This window comes from Channa argus, chromosome 4 (genome assembly GCF_033026475.1).
Source record: "Channa argus isolate prfri chromosome 4, Channa argus male v1.0, whole genome shotgun sequence".
Taxonomy (NCBI): Eukaryota; Metazoa; Chordata; class Actinopteri; order Anabantiformes; family Channidae; genus Channa; species Channa argus.
Window position 1 is genome coordinate 20,851,832 of NC_090200.1, and position 20,483 is coordinate 20,872,314.

A 20,483-nucleotide genomic window follows, 5' to 3' on the forward strand; every position below is an offset into this window, starting at 1 on the left:
CAGCGTGATAGAAATCTGCTGAGATACACGCAGGATGATGAGAGGAAGGAAGAATATGGGACATGAGGGATGAGGGAAAGGAGCAGCAGAGAAGAGGATGAGAGGAGTGGGAGGGGGAATGACAAAGTTTACATACACCATCTGTGCATCAAAAGTGTGGCTGTGCTGGCTCGTGTTCACATCGCACGTCTGTGTGATTGTTTCTGAACGAGTGATCTCTTGAATATAGATGGTCTCATTTCACTCCCCTGTTGACTGAGATCTTCCTTTTTTTAATTTCAACTTTAATCTAACAGTATCTGCACACGCGTGAACAAGTCAGTTCTGCTGTTGTGTTGTTCAATCCTGCTTTGTGAAAAATAAATCTGCTCCTGAGCAAACACTTGTAATTATCTGCTGGATGCATGTGGGTATGCCATTCAGTGAAATTAAAACTTTTCTAAGCTTTAAAGTTTTTCTCCTGGTGCCGATCAAGACTTTCACAGAACAGCCAATTACACGACTAATAATTTTCAAGTCTAACTGTTTGATGGGTCTTTTTGTTTGTAAGAAGACTCTCTGCACAAAATATTCCTCTAGGATCTACTGCACCAATACATGAAATGGTAAATACATTTTTGCTTGTAAGCAATAGACAATGAGAACAATCACTCTAGGGGTTAAAAAAAATTACTTGTGAGGCACTTTCATCACTTAGGGGAGTTGAAGTTTTCTCTAACATATAGTACATATCATACCTCGGCCTCACGCCCACTACTTTCTTGGTTATAGACTTCAAATCAAATGTACTGAGAGTCTTTGCGACTTCCAGAGAGTAGTCATTATTATTGAGAGTGTTTGATTGGTCCTGGTCTCGCTTGGATTGCCCCAGTGAAAATAACAGACATAAATTGCTAAGTGGCTGCGATCCAACCAGACACCTCCACATGTCTGGTAGCAAGTAGAACACCATCAGGAAAGAAAAGCCCCAAGGGGCTCATCTCCCTTCTGTGTCCCCTTTTTTTGGTTGTTTTTGGACTGAACGGCCTCCCTCTGCAATGTCTTCTCCCACAGTTTTGGGTTTTTTTGCTGTAAAACCAGCCCATCAAGAGTGCTCTCTGGTGCATAATTGGTGCCATTAGCATGATGCGTCACACGCTCTCAGACACTGTGGCTAGACAGCAGCAATAGCGAGGTTCCCTGCTCTCCTCCTCTATCGCTCTTGCTCTTTATCCCACCAACTGTTTCACACTCGTAGGGCTCACAGCCATCACATTTGTGGGAGTAATGGCCCTGGCAAATTACAGCAGATTCAGCCTCAGCAGGCTCAGGCCAGCAGCCACCAGGGAGCACCAAGCAGACGTGCTGATTCCACAGAACATGGCCTCCTGACAGAAAGAGGTGCCCTGGGAGGGAGGGATCATGTTAACATCCACCGACTGTGATTTTGATTGTTGTATTGATGAGTGAAATGGACCTGTGTGTTCGTGCGCATGTGTGTGTGTGTGTGTGTATGTGTATGTGTGTGCGTGTCCACGTGTGTGTAAGAGGCAGACAACTTTAGATAATCTTCAAATTGGGAGTCTAATCACACATCTTGGTGTGTTCTGCAGAAGTCGTATGAGTGAAAACAAGAGACTTTAAGTCGACGTGTCTAAACACAATTTCCTGGCTGATTTAATTGATTATTTTTCTAACTTTAGTTCTGCTCTGTCAAAGGGATGTTTCAAAGTTTGCTTAAAGTCGAACACACGTGCAGCATAGAGTGAGACATACATGAGCTCAAACGCACCCTCCCACATACACAGATGGTCTGAGAGGTGGTGCGACAATTAAGCTGATCCATTTAAAGTCTGTCATTGTAACAAACTGAAGGAAGCCTGATGCTGTTCTCTGAGGCGTGCCAATTCCACAGTGCTCCGAGGCCTCCAGGGGCCTTTCTGTGTGACCGAGTCCTTTTTTAATCGCACCTGAAAGCACAGAACAGCTGCTCCTCTTCCACATCTGTGTCTCCATCAATCAAATCCATGAAGGGTGTATGTAAGGCAAACTGGCAAATATGGAAGATTTTCTGTCCCTCAGCCTTTCTCATTTCTCATTCACTTCACAAGTAGAGACCCGTCTCAAAGCTATGGATGAAGACAAAGTGCATTTCCTCTGCCAATCCCCATTATAGATTTATTTTGGAAAACAAAGCATGACTTTGTTTCCAAATTCCTGCTCTAACTCCTGGCTATTGTGATTAGTTCAGACCTCAACTCTGCAAATATAACACTTTTCATAACATTTGTAAATTCTTAGCCCATGTATTTTTTACACTTTTGCATTTTTACTAGAAGTGCTTCATACCAGGATTGTAAAATTGTAGACATAATGGAAATATCTATTTTATGTAATAATTCCAAAAACACAGATAATATAATCAACAGGTAAACATCTGTTAGCAGTTTCTACTTTATATCTTTCAGAAATGTCACCTATTCACTGCAGCTGTAGTATCAAATGTTGGTGCAACATCAAATTAAGAACAAAGATAGAATAAAATTTTGTATTTTATACATACCAGCTGCACAAATATTTCATAAGAGAAACCATATTTCTTCCTTGGATGTATTGGCACTGCCGTGGACCATAAATATTTATCAGGACTCCGAAAGGTTAAGTGTGTGGGAGTAATAGAATCTGGCAGCTGAAAATATGCTGAAAAACAACATCTCCAGATTGTTTTGCAAGATGGGGGGCTTCAAAATGGATTTTACATCATCAATTTTTTTACTGACTCGCTGGGCAAAAGTGTTGAATACAATGAAAATAAAGAAGTAAACGATAAATGAAAAATAGGTCTTTTTAAATTAAGATGCTGCCATGTGTGAGACACAGAAAACAACTCAGACTGGGGATTTTCAGACAAGGCAGAGTTTACGTGAAATTGTTTAGTCTAAGCAACAATGCTGTGAAGCTGCTCGTGGCAAGATTTCACCACAAATAAAACTATTTAATACTTGATTGAAAGGTAGCAATATAATTTTTTTATTAACTGCATGGTACAGTTTAATGATGTTAGGACAAAAAATGCTAAAGCTCCAAAAAAAAAGCATTTTTAGTAAATATCAAACATCCATCCATTATCTGTCACTGCTTATCCTATTTGGGCCATAGGGGGGTGGAGCCAATCTCAACCTCACATTGGGTGAGAGGTGGGGTCCACCCTGGACAGGTTGCCAGTCTATCGCAGAGAGAGACATACAGACAAGCATTCACACTCACATTCACACCTACGGGAAATTTTAGATTCAACAATTAACCTAACCTGCATCTCTTTGGATTGTGGAGGGAAACCAGAGTACCTGGAATGAAACTTAAGCAAGCAAAGGGAGAACATGCAAAATACATACAAAAAGGCCACAGCTGGCCGGGGCGTGAACCACTCCACTGTTGTGCTGCCCAATATACAAACATTTCCTTATCAAAGAATTTTGCTGCAGTGGTTTCATTTTGGGCACACAGGGGTGTAATAGAGCACTACAGACACACTGTACTGCTCATAGAAGCTTTAGTGTTTTGCCAAATTTGTGTAAGAGCTCAAAATTTATATCGCATCTTTATGATGAAATAAGATATTCAACATTACTAGTGCTACCACCATCATCTGGAGAAAACAGGAAAAACTACTTTCCTGACTCAGTCCAAAAGGAAAACAAAATGCACACCAGCACTTTAAAAGCTCACCAGTTAACTCAATATAAAAATACATTCTTATGTCTCTGGGAGAAATAAAGTGTTTTAGGGGGGAGGGGGGTTGTATGTCTTTCTATGTTTTTGTGCTAAGTCAGGCTAAGCGGCAGCTTCATGTTTACTGCACAGAATTGTGAGGAGTAATGAAGGTTTTACCTACGATGTCCTAACACTACTATTATATAGTAGTCAAAAGTAGTCAAAGGTTGAAAACATTACTATAAACACTTCACTAGGTTGACTGAATAAAAAAAATGTATAGATCAGTTAAACCACCTGCAGCTACAAATGAGGCAAACAACAGCTATGCAGATCCACTTTGTATGCAGCAGTTGATGATAGTGATGCTTGAGTCCTTGTATTGTTCAGTGCACTTATACACTTTAAATTAGAAAATCAAGTCTTTTAGTTTCTGAATGCACAATAGTTTCAAAGCATTACTTTAAGTCACACTGACTCCGTGGCAGCTGCTCATATTCTGGTAAAAGATAAACTACACATTCCTTTGTATATTAGCACGTACAATAAAATGCACAGTTGAATCAATATGAACAGAGTCAGGAAGTCAATAATGCATATAATAACTTTATATACTGTATCTCATTTTGTGATTTGCAAACGTAAACTGCAAAATTGGATCGATGCTTATTCACTCTGCTGCAGTGTCCTGCTAAACTTGCTCAGTACTCAGGAGCTACAGCAGATATTGATTCAGTTTTACAATTTGTTTGGTGTTCAATGAGATAGTCTAAGGTACATTTTGATCAAAGATGGAACAACCTGAACACAGAAATGTGAGATAATTAAACATGTACATTTGCCAAACACACTGCTGCTTTTCTTCTCTCTTTTCATAGCTAAAAATCAAATCCCAGCCTTTTGGAAACATCAAAGTAGTTTTGGCAGCTTGTGTCTGTTTCTTTGATTTTCTTGGTTCTCTTTGGTTTTTATAACATGAAAAAATGCACCAGGTATATATTAAACAAACAAACAACATTTTAAACAAAATCTCTCTTCCACTTCCACTATGGGAAAATAAAAAGTGTAAAAAGTGCCCTGCAATTTGACGTAGAAATCTGCCATCATCCCTTCGTCTAACGTGCTCTAAACAAGCCACAAAAAATTATCATCAACTCTTGGTTCCACAGAAAATTTTAGCATCTTTAAGTTCAATGTTATTATCTTACTGCCTGCAGCTTTACTGCTCTGGTCTTATGTCATTGATCTCATTAGACTTGTTTAAGCAAAAATGCTTTAGATCAGGGTTGGTCACATTCCTGTCCTCGATGGCTGCTGCTTTCAATCTGTTTCTGCCCTACTCTAGATCAGATGTGTTCAAGTTGGAAAATACCATCTTAGATAAAGGTGGTGTGTGGGAAGAAAAACTATATAGGTGTCATCTGACAGCGGCCTTCGAGTAACAGCAATGTCCATGGACATTGTCCACCTTCCAAACAAAATCAGCAACTAACCAGTGAATACATTTAACACAAATCTTTACCAGTTAAACTAGATGAGCTAAAAAGTCTACAGTTATATTCATTATGTTAGTGGGTCATATGTTCTGTAAGAATCACAATATAAAGACTCTGTAGTTTGGTTTCGCTTTCCATCAGAACACTTCTGTCTGTTCTTTGTCTTACTGGTATTCAAACAATCTGTTGATGGATTATAGCCATGTCACATTTTAGGTCATCAGATAATAATAAAAAAGTTATACAGAGCTATGTGGGTGACAAGAGCACCATGTGTATAATTTAGCATAGGTCATTACCACCTAAGATGGAGAAGGTAATAAAAATACAATGTGTTATGAATACAACCTTTTCTCAATCATCAACTGGTGAAAATTGTTGAATATAGAGGTGCTTTATGGACAAATTTCCATGTTGCAGTTCATGTCAATTGCATATAAGTTAAACTGTTAAACTACACCCTGTTCACCCTTAGTTAACTTCTTAGTACAACTAGGATCCCGTTTCAGATTTAATTCCTGCCTAGAAGGGGAAGGTGTTCCTGTGCAATTGAGCTTTCCTGTCTGCTTTAAAACAATCACTACAGCTATCGCTACAACCAGCACCACCAATCCTATCACAGTACATGCAATAACTCTAGTGGGTACATGTGCTGTTGGGATGGGGAAGGGCTGAGCCCGAGAGTTGCTTATGATCAAAAAAGTCTCCTGCTTCAAGATGCACTTGTGTGAATTATTCCAGCTTTCAACTAAATATTCCTCATCATAATCAGTTATGATATCATCATACTCATAAAACGAGAATTTGGTGCCTTCAAAAACAACACAAAAGTACGACCCTGAATCTTTCATCTTCAGATTGGAAATTCTCAGAGAGTAGCCACTTTTAGGCTTAGTCAGTCTTTCCCTCAGATCCTTTGGACTGAGAAATGTGATTTTGTTTGAATCATAGATAAGTTCATACTCCATTGATGTTTGTTGGCGATACCACTGCACTGTATGGTCATCTTGGTCAGTATCACAATCTAACACAACGTCCTCGCCTTCAGAAACAAACTTTTGGGACGGTAAAGCAGTTTTTCTGGGGCAAAAGACCAGTAGGTAGTGCATCTCAAATGAAGAGGAGATACATGAATATTCCCCAGCAAACTCATCAGAGGCCGAAGGAATCACCAATGAGAAGTTTTTGTCCTTGGATGATATGTACATCTGATTTTTCATCTTGCTGGTATCATTCATGTACCCCAGCGGCGTCTCCCAATGCTGATCATGACCATAAGAGGGACAATTTAGCACTACTGTATCTCCTGGTGAGGCATAAATGTCCCAACTCTCACTATAGTCCTGCGTGTACATGTTTTGGAGGCTGAGGCAATTGTCACCTTTGATCACAAGACAGTAAAAGTGGTGGTTAATCTCTAACATGCTGTTGTCAAGCACAAGCAATGCCCCTTTGTCTTTGACCTCGACAACACTCTGCAGCTCCAAAGGCTTCAACGACACAGTGGTATCCAGGAAGAGTGTAGTCTTATAATGTGGATACATTTCAAAGTACCAGCGTACTGAGGTCCCTTCTAGCCTAGTCGAAGAGCTGTTGCACAGAAGCTGAGTTGTTTTTGCTCCTTCCTTCATGATGATTTCCTTGGATTCAACCTCCTCATTGCACACAAAGAGTTGCTGGGTGAGCTGGCTAACTAGTGTAAGGTTCGTCCAGCACTCCTTTCTGTAAGTCCCAGAGTCCATGTGTGTGAGTTTCCTGATCTGCAGCCCCAGGAGGGATTCATGGTGGTTGACCTGGATACGGCCCCGTAGGTCTACAGGAGGTGTGATAGGTGCGCTTGCTGAGGAGTTGCCCAGCAGCTCATTTCCTTCTGGACCAGATCTATAAACAACAATATAATCCACACCAAAACAGTATCCCAACTCGATATTGCTTCCCAGTACTCTGAACCTGGGCTCTGGCGTCTGACTGTGCGTCTCATGAAGGAGGAGGAAAAGCAGAAACTCAAGACACCGAATGGGTGTCATGTTGCCTGAATGTCCGGGTCCTACTTCTGGCAACTGTGCAAAGACTACACGTCTTTTAATATATCCTCTGTGGTTTGTCACTTAAGTTCCGCCTCCACATAGTTTCAGTTTCAGTCCTAGTCACAGACAGAGGAACACATTCACACTGGCACACAGACATACAAACACACACACGCACACGCAAACACACACACACAGACACACACACACACACACACACATACTTACAAGCACACAGAAACATTTCCTGATGGTACATTAACATATAGGTCGTTGGACAGGTTTTCACCTGACAACAGTTAAAGGGAGTGTTCCAAGTGTGATATTGCACAATTGAAAATGCATTCAGTTTTCTCTAAATTCATACTCATATAGTGTGTTTGCTTTACCAGGCAACTATCACTATATTATTTCTGTTGTCACTATCAAGCTTTATCAGTTTCACAAAGTGTAAGTTGCGTAATATGATAAGCAACACAAAAATAGTAATAAAAATTATAAACTTTTCTGCCTTTAAGTGATTTAATCATTGCCTTATAAACCTAGACTTTGTATTATTAGCATGATTATTATTATTATGAATATTATTTACATATGTATTTCGCAGTTCATCATATGTCAAGGCACAGCTTTCATTAATTATTAGTGTGTATTCTGTTTTTTAATCACACTATGCAAGAAGTAGGTAAGTATAATAAGGTAAATATAAAAATTATGTTTATTACTTAATAAGATATTTTGCTTGGCATCTTTTATATTCTTTGTGGTAATAAATATTTCCATTCACTTAATCCTGAGCATTTTCAAAGTGGTTTGTGCTGCATCTAAAATGCAAAACAAGGAAGTCACATTGGGAGAAACACAAGGTTAAAGCTGTGGCACACGATGCAAAGCCCAACAATGGGCAAGGACAAAGATTGTTAATCTGGTATTTAGGTAACAGAGGAAAAGCCTGGGAAAAACCTGTACTTCAACCCCCTGTGCAGAAGCTATGTGAATTTGTGGCTTTGGTATTATCTGAGAATGAAACTCTTTATTGAGGTGATGTCTGGGCAAGGACGATGAAAGTTAGGTAAACTGACTAATCTGTCCATAAAGCAGGACCAAGTTTGCGTTAGGTTCGACAGTCTGTGTCATATTTTGCTTCTGTTGTCCTCTGGCAATTTAGAGTATCCTCTTTCCTTTTCCAGTTCGTTGTATTTGTTTATATCTTTGTGTCAACGTCTTGTCGCTCTTTATTTCTGTCTCTTTATTTTTTTGCATCTACAATTTAAATGTGTAAACATTGCTAAGTAACAGTGAGAACAATACGTGAGAATGTGTTTGTGTTTCAAGCATAAGCAAGTTACACAACCCGGGCAGGAAGAAAACAATGGACTTTCCATTTTAGTGGAAGTCACATTTGATCTCAGTCCCAGACAGATGAAGAAACTTGATGTATTTTACATATTTTCAATTCCCAGTATGCAGGTTGCACCTTGCTATTACCAGCTTCTTAGTGCTTCTGATGGCTTTTAGTCGTTGTTTTTTTTTAGCCTTTATGTTCTTCATTGCAGCAGAGACAAAAGGAGCAAACAATGGAATATTTTCATTGTGTAAGTTTTTTTTAAGGCTTTGATTAAAAAAATAAATATAGCGGAACCATCTAGTTGACTACAAAGAGAAGAGTGAATGACATTCTGTTCCTTGCAGGCCCACATGTTTTATACTGATGCATCCTCTAGAATTAAAGGTCCTTTCCTATAAATCATATTCAACCTCGTAAAAAAAAAAAAGAAGTTCTTTAATCCTCTCATTTTGGCATTTCTTGGGGCATGAGGTTTAAACTCTAATAAGATGAACAGTGTATTGGAATAACCAGTTCACTCTCATCAACATATTGGGTTTTAAAAAAGAAAGAAGCACCAATGTTTTCCTTTGAGGCATATCATCTGTTTACTAGTACATAGACTGTAATGAACCCAGCTACCCACTCAGCAGCAGCAGTTCCCGTGCTGCTGAAGGAACAGCTTGTAGAGCTGGTGATCAAGCATCATGATTAAGCACCAACTGCGAGAAAACTCTCAGTGTGCTAAGTCCAATTCAGCGCAGCGCTGATTATGCTCATCAGAGCCCCGTATGCTGCAGGGTTTGGAGGCACACCAACTGCTGTTTGAGCTACAGATTTTTGCCAAATTTATTTAATTACTGGACATATGGACTGCAATAAAGCAGCAGAGCCTTGAAAAGACGGAAGCAAAGTGAGTCAATAAAAATCCACACTCACTTCAACATAGAGGCTTCAGCATTCTGAATATAAAATATTTTTACTTGAAAAATCTCAAGGCTATTTAAGACCAAGTGTGACATCAAAATGTAACTTTTGATGTGAGGGTTGTCATATTCGGGGTATAATCAGGGTCGTATTCGATGGGTCTTTGTTCTGGCTTGTTGTAGTACCATAAACCGCCACTGCATGTCGCCGTCAAAACAAGACAAAACTGTAGAAGAAGAAATCAGTGAAATAACAAAACGTCACGTCCTGTGTATGCTGCTGCAGGTAATTGTAACAATATAGAGATATATATTAAAAATACATCTACTTTTGAGATCATTGTGCTACTACATTTTAAATGCATTTCCTTACCTCAGTCCAACATTATGCTAATCCCAAAGTTAATTCATGACTTCTTGCGATGTGCAGTGGTGTTAGGTTCGCGTGTCTGTTACTTTTTCTTCTAGCAGTTAGCTAGCATTCTAACCACCTAATATGTTAAACGCTAGTCCAAAAAAATATGAGTTATTCTTAAAGGTTTATATACCTGGATAATGCTGTCCAGCTGTGATTGACAGTGGATCAACCATCGTATCTAATGTTTCGGAGGCTCGACGAATTGGCTCACTCTTTGCCATATTTCACTATGAAAAATCTGGCGCTGGCTGTGCAAAATAAAAATTGCCTGCTGTAATGTAACTTGGGATTCGAAAGCAACGCTGTAATGAGTGTTATTACTTACACAGAAAAGTCAACAAGTGGATAATCCCAAGCCAAGAGTCAATTTAACAATGTCTTAACAGCCTTAATACCTTTAGATAAACAGTATGTAAAGTTAAATATAATACAGGTAAGAGTGTCACGGTTTTCTGGTAGAGAAGCAGCGTTAATTGCTGTCTCCAACATATTTCAACAAATATTTTTGGTTCCATTTAATTTGTTTTTACTAGGGGACAAAATAAAGAATATAATGAGAGTCCTAATGGTTTCTCACCTGTCCTAATAGAAGGACATGTCTGGCCTGCCCAGAGCTCTAACCTCACAGGGCATGACCACAGTTGCTATCGTGTGTATTGCATTTTATATTTGGGAGTGTGCAATTCTCTGCTTTTGCTGTCATAAAATATCTCTGTGTTCTATTTTAGAAGCTAGAACTTGTGGTTTTAGTAAGTAGGTTTGTTAGCTGCCTGTTTGGTTGTCACCTACTGTTCCTTTTTCTCTCACTCTCTTAGGATAATTGCTCAGGGTTTTGTCTCAATGTTGCGCCTAATCACAACATCGCTGTGGCTCCATTGCCAACGTGTTACAGCTTTATCTTTACACCTCAGATTATATACAACACTGAACTCGGCAGAGAACCAGCAGACAGTGGAGGCTCTTTATGATCACTCTGTGGATATACAGAGGATCCGTAAACTTAAGGGCTGGGTCCTTCATCAGAGTCCAGCCTACGCCAAAGAAATTGCCAAGCTGCTGAAGGACATGGGAGCCTCAGTCTCCACAATTGCTCAGATCTTTGCTGTTCATCCTGAGGCGGTTCTTTGTCACCCAGGCCAGATGCAGGCTCAGAAGGAACTGTGGATATCAGTGTGTCCAAACCAGAAGGAACTGGTTGGTATTATTGAGAAATTTCCAGCCTCTTTCTTCACGTCCTCCAGTTACCATGACAACCAACGGAACAACATCACTTACTTTCAGAGCTTAAACATCAACAAGCGCATTATCTCCAAACTAATGGCTAGTGCTCCCCAGAGTTTCAGCCAACCAATAGAACAGAATGAGGTCATGGTGCACACCCTTCTACAGGCCTACCAGGAGCTCGGGGGACAAGAGGCAAACATGAAGATTTGGCTTCAGAAACTGCTGAGCCAGAACCCCTATGTTCTCCTTAAGCACCCCAATGTGCTGAGGCAGAACCTGCTCTTTCTGAAAGACAAGGGCTTTAGTACAGCAGAGCTCCTCCACCTTCTCTCCAAGCTCAGGGGATTTGTTATAGAGCTGAACCCACATAGCATGTGTCGTACCCTAGAATACTCCCAGGACACTATGGGCTGCTCTGACGAAAAGCTGCGGGACATCATCCTCATTTGCCCAGCGTTACTTTACTACTCTGAATCTATTTTGGCCGAGCGCTTTAAGGGCCTCCTAAGTGCTGGAATCAGTATGTCTCAAATCATAGAGACTCCAACTGTAATGGAATTGACCACACAGATTGTGAATTACCGGATCCAGCGACTGCGGGCACATGGTTATGACATAAGGAAAGGAAGTTTGGAGGTCTTAAATGGCACTAAGAAGGATTTTGAGATGAGCTGTGGAAAATTACAAATACACAGAGAGAGACCGCTTTTTAACCCTGTTGCCCCCTTGCAAGTAGATGACTGACATGTTATGCGGTGTTCTAACAAGTGGATTAAAGCTGCTGGATATAAACTGTTTTTTTGATTATTTATACAGTATGAACCCAAGTATCAGGTTATTGCATCTTAATTCTAAAGGTGCACTCACTTCAGGCATTTACTTTATAATCAGATGTTTGTGACAAATTACAAGGGTGTCATTTTGAATTTGACAGTGAATCTTGACAGTAAGGGGGCCTGGTGGCTCAGTGGTAGAGCATTGGGTTGGGATGCAGAAGGCAGCGTGGCTTGAATCCCACCCAGCCACCTTGGTGTCAGTTCCGAGCCCTGATAAAATGCGAGGCCTTTGGCAGGAGGGAAATCCAGCGTAAAAAGGTCATGCCAAATCAACGTGTGGAACACACACTGCTGTGTGAAGGGACCCATGACCCCTGAAGGGACAAGCCGAATGCCGTTGATTTTTAGTGAATCTTGACAGTGAAGAGGAAGAAAATTTGTCGTTATTCTCATCCAGTTTCCAAAATTTCTCAAAACTAATCAAAATCCAACAAAATACTCGTGAGTTGTGTGACAAAGCTCTTTCAAGTTGTGGTTTTGCTCTAATTAGTGTGAATCTTAACACTAAATGTAAGAATGTATCAAAGTAAAAACTCTCACTTGTAGAAACCTGTGATCACACACTATTTCTTGGGGAGTATGGTGGTAGCATTATGAAAAGCAGGACAGTATATCCAGGTGTGAATTAAGGTTGGAAAAGATGAGTTCTGGTATATAATGACTTCTTAGAGTGATATCAAAAAGTGAGACAAGTGTATTGGTATCTTAATATGTCATGTGACAATTTGTAGTCCCTTGCCAACAAAATAATTTATTATATCTTATTTACAAGTTATCACAGTAACAAGTGATAAAACGCTGCATGACGTTAGTGTGTAATGACAGACGTGCTGACAGGTCTATCAAATGTATTACAGAGTAAAACTGAGGACAAACAAAGATCTCCAACACATTTTATTTACTGCCTGTGCAAGAGTCTCATTTTCACACAATGTTCTTGGCAGCACGACTGTTCCCCTCAGGGAGGAAATCAAACTGTGTCTCAGATTTTTATTGTTACTTTACAGATGGAGACACTTTATTATAAGCTATTTCGCTACTGAGATGTCACTTCATTGTCATTTCAAATGAATTCAAATGCAGCCACACAATGAGCTTTTTTTTTCTTAAAGGGTGGGAAGGAAAATGTAGTTCTTTTGATTTGGGTTAAAAGTGGTTTATTTGAGCACACTCTGCAATCTATTCAAAAAGCATTTGAGTTTCAGTCTTTTATGCAAAATTGATCTTCCAATATGTGTGCTTCTATTAATAAGGTTTTCATGTCTGTATATATCTTATGAAGGTAACGGAACTGCTTTAAGGTTAGTGGCCGCAGTTATTTTCATGTGAGCCACAAAATCAATACACAATCTTGGGCTTGAGAACTGAGCATTGTCTAAACCAAGAGATTGTAGCACAGTAAAACAGTTGCTGTCTTGTTTTGAATGTGCTTTAATGTTTGGAAGCGAGCAAAAGCCCCTAAACCATGCTTAAGAGGTTCTTTTAATAGGAGTGAGCTTCACTGCAAAAGAAACCACGAAGCCACTTTATGCCTCAAGGTTCTCGTGCTGTCATTTTATGGACGATGGGGGTCGCAACAAAGAGAGAGCGAACTCGTGTATCCTGAGGGAGGACGAGGAGGAGTGGGAAGGTGTATATGTTAACAACTCCACTTCCCATCTGCTGCTGTCTTCATCACTCAGCATGGTCCCGTAGTCATGGCAATAGCCACTGGGCAGATGATGTGAATGTGAGTGCATCTGGTAATGAATTTGAACTCAGCAGATGGATGCTTCACTAGAGTTCATTTTCCATTCACAACGTGGAACCTCAAAGCGCTACAACAGTACCTCAAGTGCACTACAGCTGATGTACAGATGATGACTAATTGTATACACGTATCTGTGACAATTTCTTTAAGGCATCATGTTGCAAGGCTGAGTCTCGTTAATAGTGCTCTATAAAGGTGAGGGACACACCTAGGCCTCAGCTGTAAAAATCCAAGTCACCTCTATTTCTTCTACAATGTCCTCTTGTCCTTTTTTGACTGCCATGTCATCTTGTGCTGTCCTCTTGAATTACACAGACAAGCCAGAGAGGTTAATACGAGGGAGCATAAATTGTACTTTTTCATTTCACGCATGACACTGGTTAATATTAGCGTAACATATTGCTTTTATGGGGTCCTACCTCATCAGAAACTGATGACATCTGCAATTAAAAGCTATGATTTCCAGCATGAATCCAGAGCATGTATGCCCATTGCTGCAGTAAATATTCCTTATTTGAAGTTTGTGTGAGTTACGCTTGTTTCAAAGTACATTCTTTGAAAGAAGCTTATAAATATTTTTTAAATATTTAATTATTTTAAATAATAAAACAAACCAATGTAAATCTTATGTTTACTAGGAAAGGCTAAAATGACAGTATTTTAAAACAGACTAAAAGTCGTTTCCACCCTGCTCTTAGCTTATTCAAACATTTGCATCTGGAATATCAGTGTGTGCACCCAGCTCAACTTTCCTTCCCACCTACACCACAAACTTTTTCTGTCATTACTTGTCTCTGAAACCTACCAGCACCCTGGTGACACAACACAAATAACACTGTACATGCTGCAGGAGGAAAATAAATGTCACATTGATGGATGTTGAACGCACAAGAGGTAAATAACTTTCTATATATTGAACATTGCATCTGAGATTCGCAACTTTGAAACATAGACTAATCTGTCACTACTTGTAATTTAACTTGTGGTGAAGCGTAGTCTGTTGGGATTTTAACACTGGCTGTATCACTCCATCTTCAAAATCATTCATTTATGACTGATTTTATAATGTTATCAACCATTTACTGCAGTAGTTGTCACTATGTGTCCTTGACAGTCAGAATACTGTTCTTGTTAAAATCAAATGTAACAGGCTCCTTGATTTGAGCCTGGTGGCTCACTATAATGGCTTACCTGGCAAATTGTATAAAATGTAAATAAAAAGTACATGCAAGGATTGTGTGTGTGTGTGTGTGTACTCACAAAAAGTTAGGGATATTCAGCTTTCAGGTGAAATTTCAAAATGCACCTAAAATCCACTATTACAGTTGAACTTAATTTAACTTTCTCTAAACTTTTCAATGCACATGTCAAATCGTTCAATTTTTCAGTTGTCTAATCTATAATTCGACCCCTAAATGTTCTGGTTTAATGACAATTTGTATTTAAACAGCCCTCTTCATCCTGCTCTTCACAATTTGACATCATGAAAACAATATGATGACTAACCCATTTACATGTTATTGAGACACTGATGTTTTTTGTTATAGTATACCCACATGAAGAAATTACCATTGCATGATTCTACTTAAATGCTCAACTTTCTTGATATAATATCACGTGTATCATGAACCATAAATCTTACCTGAAAGACAAATATCCCTAACTTTTTCTGAATATATATATGTGTGTTTGTGTGTGTGTTACAAGCAGTTTCCTGAAATAGGGTTTGTACATTGTTATTATCCTCAAAGTCAATAATCACACCTACGTTTTACCTGCTAGCACAATTCAAAACATCTTTTGTAACAAAGGGCTCTTTGTTTAATCTCTGGAATATGCAACTTTGTGAATTCCTTAGTCACTTGTAACGGCTCTCATTTTGTGATTAGCTATATTATTGGTAGATTAACTTCTATTGTGAGTTTAATGAGACAAACATATGTCAATTGAATTTTTTCAGATAAACTACAGCTTCAAAGTCCCATCTCGCTGCACAATAACAGAAGTGTTTTTACTCAACCTAGACAACCAATCAAACCTCTTCTCTGGTTATGGTGGTTGAGATGAACTAAGCCGGGAACTGCAAATATTTTCTCTGTAGTTCATGTTTTGTTGTGGAAACAAAAGCAAACTCACTGAAATAGAGTGGAGATAAACAATGTGGCTGGACTGCAATTCTATGCCACACCTTGAGTGTGAGTTCAAATTTTAGATCTAGTGAAAGTTGTCTGTCCAGTTGCCGTTAGACAACTAAGCTGGGAACTGTCATTAGAGAACTATTGTCATTACACAAGTGATTTCATAGCAAATTTAAGAACATTAAATGCTGACCAATTAGGTTTGAAGATAGTTATTTACAGAATAAATACGGAGTGTTTTATATATTATGTATTTATTATAAACCTGTCTGAGAAAGGTACTGCCCTGTGTGTGATATAAAATAAAACTAAATGCCTTGACAAGAAGCTGGTGGTGGAATCTGGACATGATACTGGCAGTGTAAAGGTTGGCTGTCTGTCCCTTGTCTCGTTGTTTTGTCGCCACCTAGTTGTCAAAGGCATCACATACAACATTTTTTTATTTTAATTTTATTTTTATAAATTTTTTTTATCCCAGAAAAAGTCAAGTACTTGCTTATTAAAATGTTAATTATATATTTAATTTCGTTAAAAGGCTTTCACATAAAACTAGGGTAAAAATCTTCACCAGTAAATGTCAACAACATCAAAGTTAAACAATGTAACATTTTTCCATATATCCATATAAGTAAAAATATTTGTTTCAGTATCAAAGCAAACCAGTCAAATAATATTCTGATCACTTTCTAAAATGGTATTTGTCATGTTTCTTAGAAAGGAGCAGATCTGCTGTGACTGTGCAGGCTGTCATTGATGTAGGCTGCTAACTGACTCACTGACAAGTATATTTCTGTGCAGCTGCAATATTGCTGAGGAGGAGGACAAGATGGAAATGGTGACAAGATGTGACAAAGAGACAGCTGAGGGTGGCAGGAAAGTTTTCCTTCCAGAACATCTTTTAAGCCTCTTTGATTTCCTTGAAATGTGCTATATAAGTTAAATGTATTATTATTATTATAGAACCTGTTGCCAAAAAGAACAAATGAAAATAATAAAAAAGACTAAAAACACATACAGTAAGTACTCAGGTAGAAAAACTAAACTGCTGTTAAAGTTTCTGACGTTCACAGTGTTTTCAAGTTTCTCATACAATAGAGAAGAGTATAGGTTCATTCTTACACTAGCTGGAATTCTCCATGTTACAGTGTTTGCTGAACTTTGGTTTTTAGCAGCACGTCTGAAAAATCACAGAGCAACGGCACATTTTGACTGTTTTCTGATAACGTCATATTTGTCTGTTTCTGTACCTGTTATCTACAGTCATCACCAATCTCCTTCTTGTATACTTGAAATTTGTACTTAATCCCCTTCTCCTCTTGAATTTCACTTGTTACACCAGGAAATCTTAAATGGAAAAAAGAGAAAAATATATTAATTAGAGTGCTGAATATCAGAATAAAATGAATAGGCTATATAATAAAATAATATAAACAGCCAGGGATAGAACATTGAATAATGTAAAATTTGGCTTTTATTATTGAAGAAAACTCACAAAACCAGCAAAACGTACAGATTTCTTCAATAACAGTCAACAATTATGATAAAAATCAATCATAATACCAAATAATCAAAGCAAGAATAAATCTTTTGTAAACATTGTTTACTATTCAAATGAAATGTGATTAAAGCAACATTGCTTTTCAGCCAGGCTCGCTGTGAGATTACTGACCAGCAAAGTCAGCAGATTCACTTAGAAACAAAGTGCTGACATTAGCTTTGTAATCACCTTCTCCTGGGGCGGTACAATGCTTGATATGTTTAAACCTTTAACTATGCATTTAAAACAATTATGATGTTTAATGGACCATAATGCACATCAGAAGATGTTCAGGGGGCCACGGATCTGAACCAGATCAGAACCACAATAGTCTGAGGATGAGATAAACACACACCTTTGTTGCAATTTAAATGTTTCTTTGTCAAACTCGGGGAAGAAAGTGTCACAGTCAAAATCAGCCATGATGTCTGTGAGGTAAACCAAGTCACACCAGGGATGCTTCAACGCGTCCTGGTCACAAACAAGAAGCAGGAAGAAGAATTCGGTCACAATGACACTATTAATAGTTCACATTAAAGTTAACAATTTTTAATTATCAGCTGTTCTGGGGTGTGATCAATTAAAGTGTAGTGTTCCAGTAAACCATGACAGGGGGACCATAAAACCAGTTCAGCTAAATGGAATTCAGCCATTTGTAGTTTTATTGCTTACACTTTTAACATGTCAAGATAACCTGTCCATGTCAAGATATGCCTCTTGTTTCAGACTTTCAAGTATATTGCAAATGAGGCAACATCCCAATTATGTGTGACAGTGTAGGAATCCTTGTTTCGGCACCTATAGCCTGTGAATCCCTGACTGGTTTAAACCTGCCTGTCCTGTTCTCCACCTTATTACAATGAGATGCTAAAACCAGTTTACCTTGTAAACTTGTGTCCCACCCACAATCCATATGGTTTCTATTAGGTTAGCAAGGGGGATCTTTGTAGCCATGTGAACAGCACTCTCAAAGTCTTTGCACAGGAAGTGGGCATGATCTGGAACTGTGCTATGAGAAAAAAGATAGACAAGATCAACTAACAGTGAAAGTATAAGATTCCTTTCTAATGACCCTAAAGTTTCTTTCTCCCATTGTTGACGCTGTATGTGTTTATTAGCAAGACAGAAAGAAAGGGAAATGACTTACTTGAGTGTGGTACTCAGCACCACATGTAGGGTATTGTCCAAAGGGAGCATATTGTGTGGATGAGAATACCAGCACAGCTTCCCCCAGATCATCAAGTTCATTTTTCCTGAAATAAAAACATGGCACTAAGCTCCACATCTCAATTAAACTGTGGCTCTTGTGTCTCTGATGATGACCCATATTTCCGGCCTGAGGGTCAAAACGCAGTAATACTTAGGTACCAAATGCATTGAGTCAGTAGCAAATAATATTGAAAACTAGACAAAACATCCCGATTTGAAATGTATGAATAATATGCTGAGGTGTATTATAAAGTGATGTTAAGAGTGATAAAATACCTGGGCTTGACACCCTGGTGACCATGTTCAGAAAGTACTGGAACTCAGACCTGGGAAAGTCACATTTTGTTAATGTAATTCAAAAACAAAAACAATCAGCTGTTACTAAATAATAGTATCCCAAATAAGATATAAAAGTAAGTCAGTCACAATATGATGCAAAAACTAGGGGGTGACTGGGGTGCAGGAAGGTAGAGCAGTTGCCCACTAATCTCACAGTTGTTGGTTCAATCCCCAGCTCCTCTGGTCACATGTCAAAGTGTCCTTGAGCAAGACACTGAACCCAACTTAGTTGCTCCTGATGAGTGTTGGCCACCTGCATAGTAGCTCCCCCATGTGTTTGTGATCGTGAGTGTGAATGGGTCAATAAGAAGCAGTTTAAAGTGCTTTGAGTGCCAATAAGTGCTTTATAAGTGCAGACCAATATCCCATTATATGGGTTAAATTATATGCTCAATTTAACACTACAATTTTCTTGTACAGTCCCAGTAGGGCACCAGTCCAAGGCCTGCTTACAGGCACCGTGAAAAATAAATATAACTCAAAACAAAATTTTGAAGTGTTTTTATCAATAAAAGAATCAACAGTCACTTATGAGAATTCTGATATCTTCTGACATTAAGAAATACTTAAAGTTCCCTTATTAAGTCCTAAATAATACTTAAATCCCTCTATTTAAAACTATTTATTAAATGGGTTACAAGACTCTAAAATGTAGCTATGAGCACATATAAGAACGTTTTTGTAATAATTCTCACGCGTCACTTTGGACCAGTTGATTATTTGGAAAAAAGAAATAACCCATGGACTTATGCCTGACGGTCTTACTGCACACATGTAAACTTTCAAAATGAAGGTCCAGTGATGTAAAGTCTAAAGATGTTATGTAACCTGTCATCATCAGAATAACTGGGCTGTCGACGATATATACCCTATAGGATATAACAAAGGTTATTACTAACAGTTTCACTCTTACGGTAAATCCCAGGGCAGTTTTCCATCTTTCCCGATCCCCATGTTATTGCAAACAGCTGCAATGACTCGAATGGGTTTCTTCTGCACTGTGCTCCGGCTCTTTTCCATCTCCATCTCACACAGAACCTGCAGACTGGCGACTCGGATCCACAACAGGAACTACGTCTGCAAGGGTGGAACATTTATTGAGGTTTGAACCCTACAATACCCTCCCACCGCCCTAGAGCTGCCATTGGACACGGCGGAGTTTGAGTGCATCCTGGACACTGGAAGCCCAATTCTTCCCACAACCCGACGCAGTGTCAATACACTGTGTGATCAGACAGCAACGTGAATCACTCACAAGGGGCTTTGAGGATTACATGAGTGATGGCAAAAACATATTATGTATAGTACACCGTCTCTAATTTAGTTTACACGGTGTGAAAGATCTATAAGCACATGTTAAGTCTTGTAGGGAATTCAAAATAAACCGCAAAAACCTGCAAGAAGTAAACGAATGATCTTTTAATAGTGAAAACAATGTAGTAATTAAATAATTGAATCTAAGACATATTAATGACTTCCGCAAAGAGGTCAACACCAAACACTTTTCTACTGTACTAGACAATCGATGTAGCTGGAAAAAAATAACAGGATAGAAGGTACAAC

The 20,483-nt window shown here is 38.8% G+C and overlaps 2 protein-coding genes across 4 annotated transcripts; one reads left to right on the forward strand and one right to left on the reverse strand.

Moving 5' to 3' along the window:
* Positions 1-9,657: 9,657 nt before the first annotated feature.
* mterf2 (mitochondrial transcription termination factor 2) lies at positions 9,658-13,693 on the forward strand. The gene is made up of 2 exons (XM_067501947.1): positions 9,658-9,755; positions 10,703-13,693. The coding sequence occupies exon 2, from the start codon at positions 10,728-10,730 to the stop codon at positions 11,853-11,855; it is 1,128 nt and encodes a 375-aa protein (XP_067358048.1). The 5' UTR covers positions 9,658-9,755; positions 10,703-10,727; the 3' UTR covers positions 11,856-13,693.
* Positions 13,694-13,866: 173 nt separating this feature from the next.
* zgc:153031 lies at positions 13,867-19,998 on the reverse strand. 3 transcript variants are annotated; one of them, XM_067501951.1, is made up of 7 exons: positions 19,834-19,998; positions 18,858-18,907; positions 18,520-18,625; positions 18,255-18,381; positions 17,728-17,843; positions 17,083-17,179; positions 13,867-13,998 (listed from the first exon to the last, which is right to left on the reverse strand). In XM_067501951.1, the coding sequence occupies exons 1-6, from the start codon at positions 19,944-19,946 to the stop codon at positions 17,086-17,088; spliced, it is 606 nt and encodes a 201-aa protein (XP_067358052.1). In that variant the 5' UTR covers positions 19,947-19,998; the 3' UTR covers positions 13,867-13,998; positions 17,083-17,085. The 3 variants fall into 3 exon arrangements, with proteins under 3 accessions (XP_067358052.1, XP_067358051.1, XP_067358050.1); XM_067501950.1 differs by lacking the exon at positions 13,867-13,998 and adding an exon at positions 16,105-16,241; XM_067501949.1 differs by lacking the exon at positions 13,867-13,998 and having other exon boundaries at positions 16,332-17,179.
* Between the last annotated feature and the right edge of the window lie 485 nt (positions 19,999-20,483).

What these genes read in the sequence shown, in the direction of transcription:
- zgc:153031 (XM_067501951.1), bottom strand. Translation starts at nt 19,946, where the DNA reads ATGGAGATGGAAAAGAGCCGGAGCACAGTGCAGAAGAAACCCATTCGA. An exon ending in AAACTGCCCTGGGATTTACC is followed by an intron (nt 18,908 to 19,833) that starts GTAAGAGTGAAA and finishes TGACTTTCCCAG; the next exon opens with GTCTGAGTTCCAGTACTTTC. An exon ending in GTGCTGAGTACCACACTCAA is followed by an intron (nt 18,382 to 18,519) that starts GTAAGTCATTTC and finishes TTTTTCTCATAG; the next exon opens with CACAGTTCCAGATCATGCCC.
- mterf2 (XM_067501947.1), top strand. Translation starts at nt 10,728, where the DNA reads ATGTTGCGCCTAATCACAACATCGCTGTGGCTCCATTGCCAACGTGTT.